This window comes from Centruroides sculpturatus, unplaced genomic scaffold (genome assembly GCF_000671375.1).
Source record: "Centruroides sculpturatus isolate CEXI.00-Female unplaced genomic scaffold, Cexi_2.0 scaffold58, whole genome shotgun sequence".
Lineage (NCBI taxonomy): Eukaryota > Metazoa > Arthropoda > Arachnida > Scorpiones > Buthidae > Centruroides > Centruroides sculpturatus.
The window spans coordinates 578,539-591,376 of NW_019384407.1; the positions used below are offsets into that span (position 1 = coordinate 578,539).

General features: G+C 27.1%; 1 protein-coding gene across 1 annotated transcript in view; it reads right to left on the reverse strand.

The window, feature by feature from the left end:
• Positions 1 to 2,226: 2,226 nt before the first annotated feature.
• The window catches only part of LOC111618895 (CLK4-associating serine/arginine rich protein-like), a 71,542-nt gene continuing 60,930 nt past the window's right edge, over positions 2,227 to 12,838 (reverse strand). Inside the window, exons 19-24 of the mRNA XM_023360521.1 lie at positions 7,071 to 7,110; positions 6,316 to 6,376; positions 6,161 to 6,219; positions 3,342 to 3,388; positions 2,730 to 3,047; positions 2,227 to 2,651 (exon numbers count right to left, since the gene is read on the reverse strand). Coding sequence (XP_023216289.1) covers positions 2,588 to 2,651; positions 2,730 to 3,047; positions 3,342 to 3,388; positions 6,161 to 6,219; positions 6,316 to 6,376; positions 7,071 to 7,110 — 589 coding nt within the window. The 3' untranslated portion in view covers positions 2,227 to 2,587. The remainder of the gene's footprint in view (positions 2,652 to 2,729; positions 3,048 to 3,341; positions 3,389 to 6,160; positions 6,220 to 6,315; positions 6,377 to 7,070; positions 7,111 to 12,838) is intronic.

A 12,838-nucleotide genomic window follows, 5' to 3' on the forward strand; every position in this document is an offset into this window, starting at 1 on the left:
GTGTCCAAACCGAACAAGGAAAAATGCCTAGAATAGTAACTCAAGAAATGGTAACTCGTTAGAATAGTTATCTAAATATGATAAGAATATTATTAGAATTAAAAGATTATATAAGACTCGCTCTTATTTCATTACCAAAATCTCCCTTGCCACTGACAGCCGAAGAAATTGTAGTTTTACAAGAAAGTTTTTTTTTTTTTTTTTTTTGTAAGAGCTCTTCTCTCGTCTATACGGTTATTTTTAAAATAAATTTATTATATATATATAAAAAAAAGAAAAAATAAATAAATAAAAGCCGTTACGCGCTTATAAATAGTATGAATAAAAAAAAAAAAAGAGGAGATATTCGGGCGAAAACTTGATTTATATTTATATCAATACGTCTAAAGTCGAGCGCTTCGATGGTGTCGTTTGAATTTATGTTGTAAAATTTATTCGGTGGTTAGATTTGTTTTATTTGTTTCTGTTTAATTCGTTTTATTGATTTATTTGACGGTTGTTTTTATAGATAAAACGGGAATTAAAATTGATAACGTGACTCAAGCGAGAAAAATTGAATCGAGACGAAATAAACAAAAATCAGGAAATGAATAGGACATTGGTCGTTTTACAATCAATTGGTGAAGGTGATTCGAATTTAAACGCTCCAAAACAATTGTAAATTTCATTATGATTTCACATTTTTAACGGTTTTTTTTATTTTATTCTTAAATAATATTCTCCATTTTTTAAAATCACGCTTAACGAGAAGTTCGCGAAAATCACGAGACCGGGATAGGAAGAGGCGATTCGAGCCCTTCTAACGAAAAAAAAAATATATATAAATATATATACACACATATATAACATATATTTATACACATCTCTCCGGGATAATAATTAAATATATAGGAACCAGTTTCTAGAACCAATATTTACACAAGGCTTAGAGGCAATTAGGTCTAAGTTATCGAGACCCTTTCAATTAAGTCACATCCGGGCAATTCATGACTTTGGTTTAATCACGTGGATTGGACACGTGTTCTGCGCGACAGAATCCTGTTGACACATAGATTGTCAGTCGAAATGACACATTGTATGTAGTGTTACAATTAGATTACTGCTACGTTGGATTTGCATATTGTGAAGTGCCATAATTAAATTCCTGCCACAGAGATGTCAGGTAAACAGCGGGGAATGCCAACAGTAATCGCATTTTCTGAGCAAGTCTCAAGTTTGGTGGTTGAGGCACAGATGTTACTCCTATTTCCACATATGCAGATGGGCCAAGTGCCACCATTAAAATGCATCATATATCACAAACAAATCGTTTACTGCATACCAAAAATATACAATTTGATCGACTTTGATTCGCCCTTTCTGTAAATCTTTCCCCTTAAAATTTTATTATTATTTTTTTATGCTTATAAAAATATAAATACGGCATATCAATTCGCTAGAAAAATCGCTTGTGATACTATTTATTCTTTTAATAAACATGAAAATTTCCCTAAAATCCCGATTTTTTTTCTGGCGCGTTTAACTATTTAACGCGCTAATTAATAATCTCGGCATTAAAAAAAATTAATAATAAATCAGAAAATTTCCGTTTTGTACAATTAAAACCTTTCCGTTTTGTTCAGGTCGCCTCTAAACAAAAATCCGAAAAACGCGGAGAAACTTTCCATCCCCCGAAATTCGTTACGTCACGCACCACGTGATAGTGCTAATGACGTAGTTCACGCGTCACCAGAGCCGAACTCGGGAGTATAAATTAGCGTTCAGACGGAGTTAATTAAGTCTCGGGCGAAACGTGGCTGCAGATTTAATCAAGCAAAACTTTGTAGGTTTTTCCTCTTCCCCACTCTAGTATTTGAGTCCTTTTGACTTAATTACAAATTCTTTGTATTTACACCAAACATTTTCTTTTCAACTTTCATCAACTTTTTTTTCCGCTCTCTCTCTCTCCCTTCTGCTCCGCTCCTATTCTCTCTTCTACAGTTTTACAAAAGAAGAATTTTTAATTTTATTATTTATTATTTTATTTCCAAAGTAAAACGCACAGAAGAGAAATTCCACAAACTACCCGACGAAACTCGCAGCGCCATCTGACGACTAAAAAGGGCAAAAAAATTTATGGATTACTACTACTACTATATATTCAAAAATAATTAGATATTTAATTTTCTTTATAATAAAAACAAAGGTAAACACGAGAGATAAACACCAACACATTTTTATTTATATATAAAAGTTTCAAAATTTATAAATGAATTACACCAAAAAATTATGTACCATCTTCCTAAACTAAATAATACAAATGATTTATGATGGTATTTATTTTTTTGTTATTTTTTTTTTGTTTTTGACTTTAACAAAACAAACTTACACAAAATAGAGAAGAAAATATTTATGTTCCAGTATCAATTTACTAGAGGAAAAAGGAAAAAAAAATATTATGTGCAATCTTACAAAGTCTGTTGTAACTAACTATATATAAAAAATTGTGTTGCTGGTCAGTTACAATTTGTTCTATGTATATTTAGGACATTTCCACTGCATCGAGGGTACGAGGTGCGGTGTTCTAGGTCGAACCCGGTTATAGGTTTCAGTAGTCGACTAGCGGTTTGGTAGATCTTAGAGAGGAGGTGCGTGAACTGCTACGGTTGGCACTGCGAGAGAGAGTTTGAAATACGGTTAATGTTTTCTTAAACCTTGACTGGTAAAGCTATCGTATAAACTGCAACTACCTGTGTCTGTGCGATTGGTGGTATCGTTGTCTCGGACTGGGACTGCGGCTTCGGTTTCTTGCTTTGGATCTTCTCGGAGGTGTTCTCCTGGGAGAGTTTCGACGGGGAGATATTCTACGAGGACTTCTGTCTTTACTCCGACTTCTGCTCCTCCTGTGACTGTATCCGGATTTGGGACTGTGAGAGTCGGAATCATCTTTTCTCCTTCTGAATTCACGGTCGTCATCTTTTCCGTAGTGTTCGGAATGTCTGTTCCAACTAGAATCACTTTCTGGTTCGCGTTCACTTTCTAACATTCTATGACGCCTCTCTCTCTCTCTGTAAAGGGAAAAGTTAATTTAATTTAAAAAATTCCCATAATAAATTTCAACAATGTTATAAACAGATAATGGATAATCCTTTTATCATACAGTAATACTTTCCTATTATTGTGTGACTATAATCAAATATAGAAGTTACCTTACCAGATTTTAAACTAAATTTGCTATCTATGTTAAAGAAAATCTATAAATCTATTAAAAATATTATTAATTTTATTTAGCTAAAGTATATTCCGGGTGAAAACTTAATGAATTAAATTTTAAAATTACAGATAAATCAATTTTTATTCACCTCTGTCTCATTCGTATTGCCATCTCTCTTAATTCTTCGGCTCTATCCTATTAAAGAGAACATAAGCAACAAAATAAATAAAAATTAATTAAAGTTTAAAAAATTAAAACCAATTTTTATAAAGCAAATAACCGAAAAAGTAAAAATACCTGTCTTTCTTGTTGCTGTTTCTCATATTTTTCCATTTGCGCTCTTTTATCCGCCTTGTCTGAAAGAGAGAGAGACGGAGATTGTTTAAATATAAATGCCTCACTAAACATATTCATATTTTTAAAACAGAATTTAAAATGCTTGATGTATATACATTGTCTGTTGAGTGCCATTTGCATTCTTTTCTTTAGTCTTTCTTGTGGAGTTAGTTTTGACTGTAAAAAGAAAAACACTTTCGTGTTAAAACTTATGAGAGTATCTCCTGTATATATTTTTTTATTTAAACAATTATAATAATCTTTTTGTATTTATTTACATAGATTATTTCAATACTTTAAAAGAAAGTTTGCAATAAAAATTTTATTTTTGTTATATTCTTTTTTTTTTTTTTTTTTAACAGATTAATATTTATGATATTCATTTTAATCTTAAATAGAATAAAATTTAATATTAATTAAGTTAAATTTCTCTGTTTAAGAATACGATATCTATGTGGATTAAAAAGTTCATCTGTATACGAAATTAAATTTTATAATTTTTTTAAATGAACAGTTCAATTACATGTACATTTAACAGGAGCTAATTATAATATTTAAATATGTTTAGAAAAGTTGTTTCTTGAGATTCAATCAATTCATTATAATTTGAATTAAAATAAATAAATGACTGTTAAAAAAAAGTTATTATTTTCTACTCAAATAAAATGAGATCTGAAGAGCTAACTACTGCTTTAGCAGGGAATAAGTAAAATATTTACTGTGTTGTCAATACCAAAAATATTATAATTGAAAAAAGGTGTGAATTTAAAGTTCGTTTCAGATGATGCTGGAGTAAATTTCTAACATAACATCGAAGTTTTTTTTTTTTTAAAAACAAGACTAAGGAAACATAAGTAGTTCTTACTGACTTTGGTGGAAGGGCCAGCTTTACCCAATAGTGGCTGCGTCCTGGAAACAGAAAAGTTATTATTAAGCAAATTTTCTTATTCCATCGTCCTTTAATTTATCGGTTCAAAAAGCAAATATAAAATTCTAATTTAATTCTTTCCCATATTTACAAACCAAAAGACTTTCTACATTTGTAATATTAAAGTATGAATTTTGAAGCTACAAATTAAAATTTGATCCTGGATTGTATCTTTAGGCAGAATTATAATTTAAAGTTTATGAATTCTTATTAAAAAATTTTTCATTTAATTAATTATAATTACAAAATGAAAATAATCCTTCATATAATTTTAATTAATCAATTAATAATTTTTGCTGATTTTGACTTTTAAAAATTAGGAAATTATATAATTAATATCCGAAATTATCACTTTTTAATTTTATTAACATATTGGCAAAGATGAAAATGTTGTTTTTTTCTTAATTAAAATACAAGGATTAATATACAGTTCTGGAACTCTCTCATATTATTTATATGGATTATTATATATTTATAAACTTCATTTTAAAGTTGTTATCACAATTTGGAATTTCTTACAGAAACAACACTTCAGTTATAGTTAAATTAATTTTATTATTATGCAATAACAATAAATAAATTCATATATACAGTAGAACCTGCTCATTGTAATCGTCTGCTTATTTGGGATTCATCCATATTGATGATAATACACTGATTAGTGTTACTGGTCTATTAAGAAAATAAGAATACAATTAAATGGAAAATATATGATTTTATTCACGACATTAAAACAATTAAATATTGCATAACTTGAGATTTATTAAGTATAATTATAATTTTTATTAATTCACAGTAATTATTTGCTTGCTGTTTTTTGTAGTACTGTCTTTAGCAAACACTTACACATCGAAGAAAAAACAGCCAGTGATTTACACTTCTGTAACAATGGAGCAATAACAATCAAAATGATTATCTGTTTTATCCAGTGCTTTAATTGTCAATGATTACAGTTGTTGGCAGCATGTTGAAGTTGGTCGCAAGAAAAGAATTTAAAAAAATACCTATTTACTTGGATAACTGTTATCATTGAGTGTATATTAATCGCCAATTCCGATAAGAATTTAATGGCTGATAACAATACTCATGATTACAATTAGCAGATTCTAATGTATACTGGAACATACACATATAAATGTAAAAATTGTATAAGTTAATATTCTTTTTTTACTTTTAAGCAAAAATTAAAAAACAATATTTTATTTGTCAAACTTTCTTTGAAACTTCATTAAACATACAAAAAACAAATTTAATGTAATTATTAAATAGGTTAAACCGGGAAAAAAAGATAAGCTCTCTTGTAAAAGTTTTGTTTTAAAAAAACAAACTGCTTTTAAATTTAGAAAGTGAATAACTTTCTCATTGGCTTTAAGTGTAATTTTCAGAAAATTTTAAGATAGCAAAAGGTTTCCTCCCTTTCAAAAATTATTATTTTTGGATCGATACATAACAGAAATTCAATTAAAATGTTAGTAATATAAAATGCATATCAGTTTATTTTTAAAATAAATTATTATTAAGAGAAAGTAGAATTTATTTAACTGTAGAAGAAGAATAGAACCAAAATATTCAAAATTTAGAAGACAAGATATACAGTGGAACCTCGGTATACGACCTTAATCCGTTCCTGGTGTTTGGACAATTAAAGTTTAAAAAATTAAAACCAATTTTTATAAAGCAAATAACCGAAAAAGTAAAAATACCTGTCTTTCTTGTTGCTGTTTCTCATATTTTTCCATTTGCGCTCTTTTATCCGCCTTGTCTGAAAGAGAGAGAGACGGAGATTGTTTAAATATAAATGCCTCACTAAACATATTCATATTTTTAAAACAGAATTTAAAATGCTTGATGTATATACATTGTCTGTTGAGTGCCATTTGCATTCTTTTCTTTAGTCTTTCTTGTGGAGTTAGTTTTGACTGTAAAAAGAAAAACACTTTCGTGTTAAAACTTATGAGAGTATCTCCTGTATATATTTTTTTATTTAAACAATTATAATAATCTTTTTGTATTTATTTACATAGATTATTTCAATACTTTAAAAGAAAGTTTGCAATAAAAATTTTATTTTTGTTATATTCTTTTTTTTTTTTTTTTTTAACAGATTAATATTTATGATATTCATTTTAATCTTAAATAGAATAAAATTTAATATTAATTAAGTTAAATTTCTCTGTTTAAGAATACGATATCTATGTGGATTAAAAATTTCATCTGTATACGAAATTAAATTTTATAATTTTTTTAAATGAACAGTTCAATTACATGTACATTTAACAGGAGCTAATTATAATATTTAAATATGTTTAGAAAAGTTGTTTCTTGAGATTCAATCAATTCATTATAATTTGAATTAAAATAAATAAATGACTGTTAAAAAAAAGTTATTATTTTCTACTCAAATAAGATGAGATCTGAAGAGCTAACTACTGCTTTAGCAGGGAATAAGTAAAATATTTACTGTGTTGTCAATACCAAAAATATTATAATTGAAAAAAGGTGTGAATTTAAAGTTCGTTTCAGATGATGCTGGAGTAAATTTCTAACATAACATCGAAGTTTTTTTTTTTTTTAAAAAACAAGACTAAGGAAACATAAGTAGTTCTTACTGACTTTGGTGGAAGGGCCAGCTTTACCCAATAGTGGCTGCGTCCTGGAAACAGAAAAGTTATTATTAAGCAAATTTTCTTATTCCATCGTCCTTTAATTTATCGGTTCAAAAAGCAAATATAAAATTCTAATTTAATTCTTTCCCATATTTACAAACCAAAAGACTTTCTACATTTGTAATATTAAAGTATGAATTTTGAAGCTACAAATTAAAATTTGATCCTGGATTGTATCTTTAGGCAGAATTATAATTTAAAGTTTATGAATTCTTATTAAAAAATTTTTCATTTAATTAATTATAATTACAAAATGAAAATAATCCTTCATATAATTTTAATTAATCAATTAATAATTTTTGCTGATTTTGACTTTTAAAAATTAGGAAATGATATAATTAATATCCGAAATTATCACTTTTTAATTTTATTAACATATTGGCAAAGATGAAAATGTTGTTTTTTTCTTAATTAAAATACAAGGATTAATATACAGTTCTGGAACTCTCTCATATTATTTATATGGATTATTATATATTTATAAACTTCATTTTAAAGTTGTTATCACAATTTGGAATTTCTTACAGAAACAACACTTCAGTTATAGTTAAATTAATTTTATTATTATGCAATAACAATAAATAAATTCATATATACAGTAGAACCTGCTCATTGTAATCGTCTGCTTATTTGGGATTCATCCATATTGATGATAATACACTGATTAGTGTTACTGGTCTATTAAGAAAATAAGAATACAATTAAATGGAAAATATATGATTTTATTCACGACATTAAAACAATTAAATATTGCATAACTTGAGATTTATTAAGTATAATTATAATTTTTATTAATTCACAGTAATTATTTGCTTGCTGTTTTTTGTAGTACTGTCTTTAGCAAACACTTACACATCGAAGAAAAAACAGCCAGTGATTTAAACTTCTGTAACAATGGAGCAATAACAATCAAAATGATTATCTGTTTTATCCAGTGCTTTAATTGTCAATGATTACAGTTGTTGGCAGCATGTTGAAGTTGGTCGCAAGAAAAGAATTTAAAAAAAATACCTATTTACTTGGATAACTGTTATCATTGAGTGTATATTAATCGCCAATTCCGATAAGAATTTAATGGCTGATAACAATACTCATGATTACAATTAGCAGATTCTAATGTATACTGGAACATACACATATAAATGTAAAAATTGTATAAGTTAATATTCTTTTTTTACTTTTAAGCAAAAATTAAAAAACAATATTTTATTTGTCAAACTTTCTTTGAAACTTCATTAAACATACAAAAAACAAATTTAATGTAATTATTAAATAGGTTAAACCGGGGAAAAAAGATAAGCTCTCTTGTAAAAGTTTTGCTTTAAAAAAAACAAACTGTTTTTAAATTTAGAAAGTGAATAACTTTCTCATTGGCTTTAAGTGTAATTTTCAGAAAATTTTAAGATAGCAAAAGGTTTCCTCCCTTTCAAAAATTATTATTTTTGGATCGATACATAACAGAAATTCAATTAAAATGTTAGTAATATAAAATGCATATCAGTCTATTTTTAAAATAAATTATTATTAAGAGAAAGTAGAATTTATTTAACTGTAGAAGAAGAATAGAACCAAAATATTCAAAATTTAGAAGACAAGATATACAGTGGAACCTCGGTATACGACCTTAATCCGTTCCTGGTGTTTGGACTTATACCAAATAGGACGTATACCAAACCAACCTTTTCCATAAGAAGTAATGTAAAAATGATTAATCCGTACTCNTATAAAACTCATTCCTACCATGAAAATAAGCTTTTTAATATTATAAAATAGCAAAAAGCTTTATCATATTTTAGCTAAAAATATAAAAACAGATGGTGTCACTAAAATATATGTTGTCAGGAAAGTTAAGCAACTTGTTGCTGGTTTATTTGTTTTTATTTATTTTAAATTAACAGTAAAATGGATGCAATAGGTCTAATCTATATTAAATAAGCTTCAAAATTATGTATGAAACATAATTATAATTCATACACAAGTATCATAATGAATTGGAAATAGATTTTGCCATAGTATATTTTGTACTGTTTGTAATTGATTTTATTCATACCATATAGTAATAATACTGGCTCTTTAACAAAGATGAAATAAAATTAAAAAATATAACATGTATATTGCATTATTACGGAATGTTCTTAAAGCATGTTCAGTTTAAGACTTTCTGCAATAGTGAACACCTCCACAATTAGTCTGTTGAAAAAGGGCCTACTGTACTTATGTATTGTGCAAAATTTAACTATTACATTTAATTCTAATTACACTTGATTCTAATGCACACTCAATTTTAAAATGTCAATATCCAAACAAAGTTAACTTGTAAATGTAATGCACACCCTATGTTGTAAATGCAGCCACAAAATTTTATGCATTTAAACAGTGACAAACACATTTTCGAATGTATTTATTATGACTCCATTATCACTTACAGAGAATCTATAGACCAATACAAAATCATAGTCAATCACCATACGACCAGTGTTTTAATAGCAAGATTACACATCAGTATGCACATGCATAAAGTTTGCCAGATACATAGTATCATGCTGAAATATCTGTATGTGTTTATCAACACAACTTTATAGGAGATTTATCTGCTGAACATTGTTTGCTTTGGCTTGTAGTTCAACAGACTGCCAAACCATTTCAAATCAAAATTAAAACCAAAGTAATGGAAGGACATGTACCATGATTATACTAATATTGTAATACATGCAAATTGCCAAACTGAGTGAAGAGTAAATTATGTGAACGAGGCTGCATTAAGTTGACTTTGTACTTGATTCTAATGTGTATACCTCTTTTCCCTAAAAAAAAGTCCAAAAGAGGTGTGCATTAGTATCAAGAAAACACTGTATTTGCAATTTGTTTTATAGATTATTGCATTCATAATAAATCATTCACACTGTTCTATGTAAACAATTAATTTTTGTTTGATAGAATTTAGATTCTGATTGTTTAGAAATAAATTGGTTTTTTTTAATATTTTAAGACACCACATACTTTTAAATTAGTGTTTGTTTGAAAAGTTTTAATAGTGTGTGTTAATTATAATTAACAAAATACTGCCAAATAATTAAAACCATTGTATATTCATTACAACAAATGTGCTTGTCTTCATAATATTAGACCATGCATTTGTAAACTAAATAATCTTTATGTTGTGTTGTAGAATTTTCATTCTCCCAATATTGTTTATACAATATCAGTTCATCAAAAATTGATATAATTAATTTTGATGAAAGATGATAGATAAAATATCATTTAAAATGTGCTTTAAGTTACACAAAGAAATAAAAACAGTTTTAAAAATATCTTAATTTACAGCTAAATATTTATTATTTGTTACTCTAAAAAAAAATATATAAAATGTGCTGTATAGTTGATGGTGCCTGTCATTATTTTATATTTATTATCAAGTTATGATGCTCAATATAAATTTTATTATATTAAGGATGATGATAAGTTATAATCTTACTTCATCCGTTAGTACATATTTTCTATTAACAGGACTTATAAGTCCTGTTAATAGAAAATATGTACTAACGGATGAAGTAAGATTATAACTTATCATCATCCTTAATATAATAAAATTTATATTGAGCATCATAACTTGATAATAAATATAAAATAATGACAGGCACCATCAACTATACAGCACATTTTATATATTTTTTTTTAGAGTAACAAATAATAAATATTTAGCTGTAAATTAAGATATTTTTAAAACTGTTTTTATTTCTTTGTGTAACTTAAAGCACATTTTAAATGATATTTTATCTATCATCTTTCATCAAAATTAATTATATCAATTTTTGATGAACTGATATTGTATAAACAATATTGGGAGAATGAAAATTCTACAACACAACATAAAGATTATTTAGTTTACAAATGCATGGTCTAATATTATGAAGACAAGCACATTTGTTGTAATGAATATACAATGGTTTTAATTATTTGGCAGTATTTTGTTAATTATAATTAACACACACTATTAAAACTTTTCAAACAAACACTAATTTAAAAGTATGTGGTGTCTTAAAATATTAAAAAAAACCAATTTATTTCTAAACAATCAGAATCTAAATTCTATCAAACAAAAATTAATTGTTTACATAGAACAGTGTGAATGATTTATTATGAATGCAATAATCTATAAAACAAATTGCAAATACAGTGTTTTCTTGATACTAATGCACACCTCTTTTGGACTTTTTTTTAGGGAAAAGAGGTATACACATTAGAATCAAGTACAAAGTCAACTTAATGCAGCCTCGTTCACATAATTTACTCTTCACTCAGTTTGGCAATTTGCATGTATTACAATATTAGTATAATCATGGTACATGTCCTTCCATTACTTTGGTTTTAATTTTGATTTGAAATGGTTTGGCAGTCTGTTGAACTACAAGCCAAAGCAAACAATGTTCAGCAGATAAATCTCCTATAAAGTTGTGTTGATAAACACATACAGATATTTCAGCATGATACTATGTATCTGGCAAACTTTATGCATGTGCATACTGATGTGTAATCTTGCTATTAAAACACTGGTCGTATGGTGATTGACTATGATTTTGTATTGGTCTGTAGATTCTCTGTAAGTGATAATGGAGTCATAATAAATACATTCGAAAATGTGTTTGTCACTGTTTAAATGCATAAAATTTTGTGGCTGCATTTACAACATAGGGTGTGCATTACATTTACAAGTTAACTTTGTTTGGATATTGACATTTTAAAATTGAGTGTGCATTAGAATCAAGTGTAATTAGAATTAAATGTAATAGTTAAATTTTGCACAATACATAAGTACAGTAGGCCCTTTTTCAACAGACTAATTGTGGAGGTGTTCACTATTGCAGAAAGTCTTAAACTGAACATGCTTTAAGAACATTCCGTAATAATGCAATATACATGTTATATTTTTTAATTTTATTTCATCTTTGTTAATTAAAGAGCCAGTATTATTACTATATGGTATGAATAAAATCAATTACAAACAGTACAAAATATACTATGGCAAAATCTATTTCCAATTCATTATGATACTTGTGTATGAATTATAATTATGTTTCATACATAATTTTGAAGCTTATTTAATATAGATTAGACCTATTGCATCCATTTTACTGTTAATTTAAAATAAATAAAAACAAATAAACCAGCAACAAGTTGCTTAACTTTCCTGACAACATATATTTTAGTGACACCATCTGTTTTTATATTTTTAGCTAAAATATGATAAAGCTTTTTGCTATTTTATAATATTAAAAAGCTTATTTTCATGGTAGGAATGAGTTTTATAAAAAATTGTAAATGCTAATAACGAGTAAAATTGTCATGAAGTCCAATCCCACTGGAGATACACATGATCACCTTTATCTCCCCAATCCCTCAAACAGCAAAATTTAATAGCATCAACCCCCCAATAAACAAGCCTCCCTGCAAAATTTCAGAAATTTTTGACAAAAAGGCAGAGGAGTTAAGCTTCAAACAGGGGAAACAAAATTGTGTCCTCAACATACACTAACATCCATCCATACATACAGAAATCGCTCCCCATTTTTTTCTGCATTTCTCAACATTTCAAGGTGTCCTAAGTCCAAAAATGTAAAATTCTTGGGGGGGCATTTTTTTGACTGATTGCCATACTTTCCCTCCATTATAAACAGCCAGGAAAGTAAAAATACATCCAAGTTTGCTCTTTCTTCA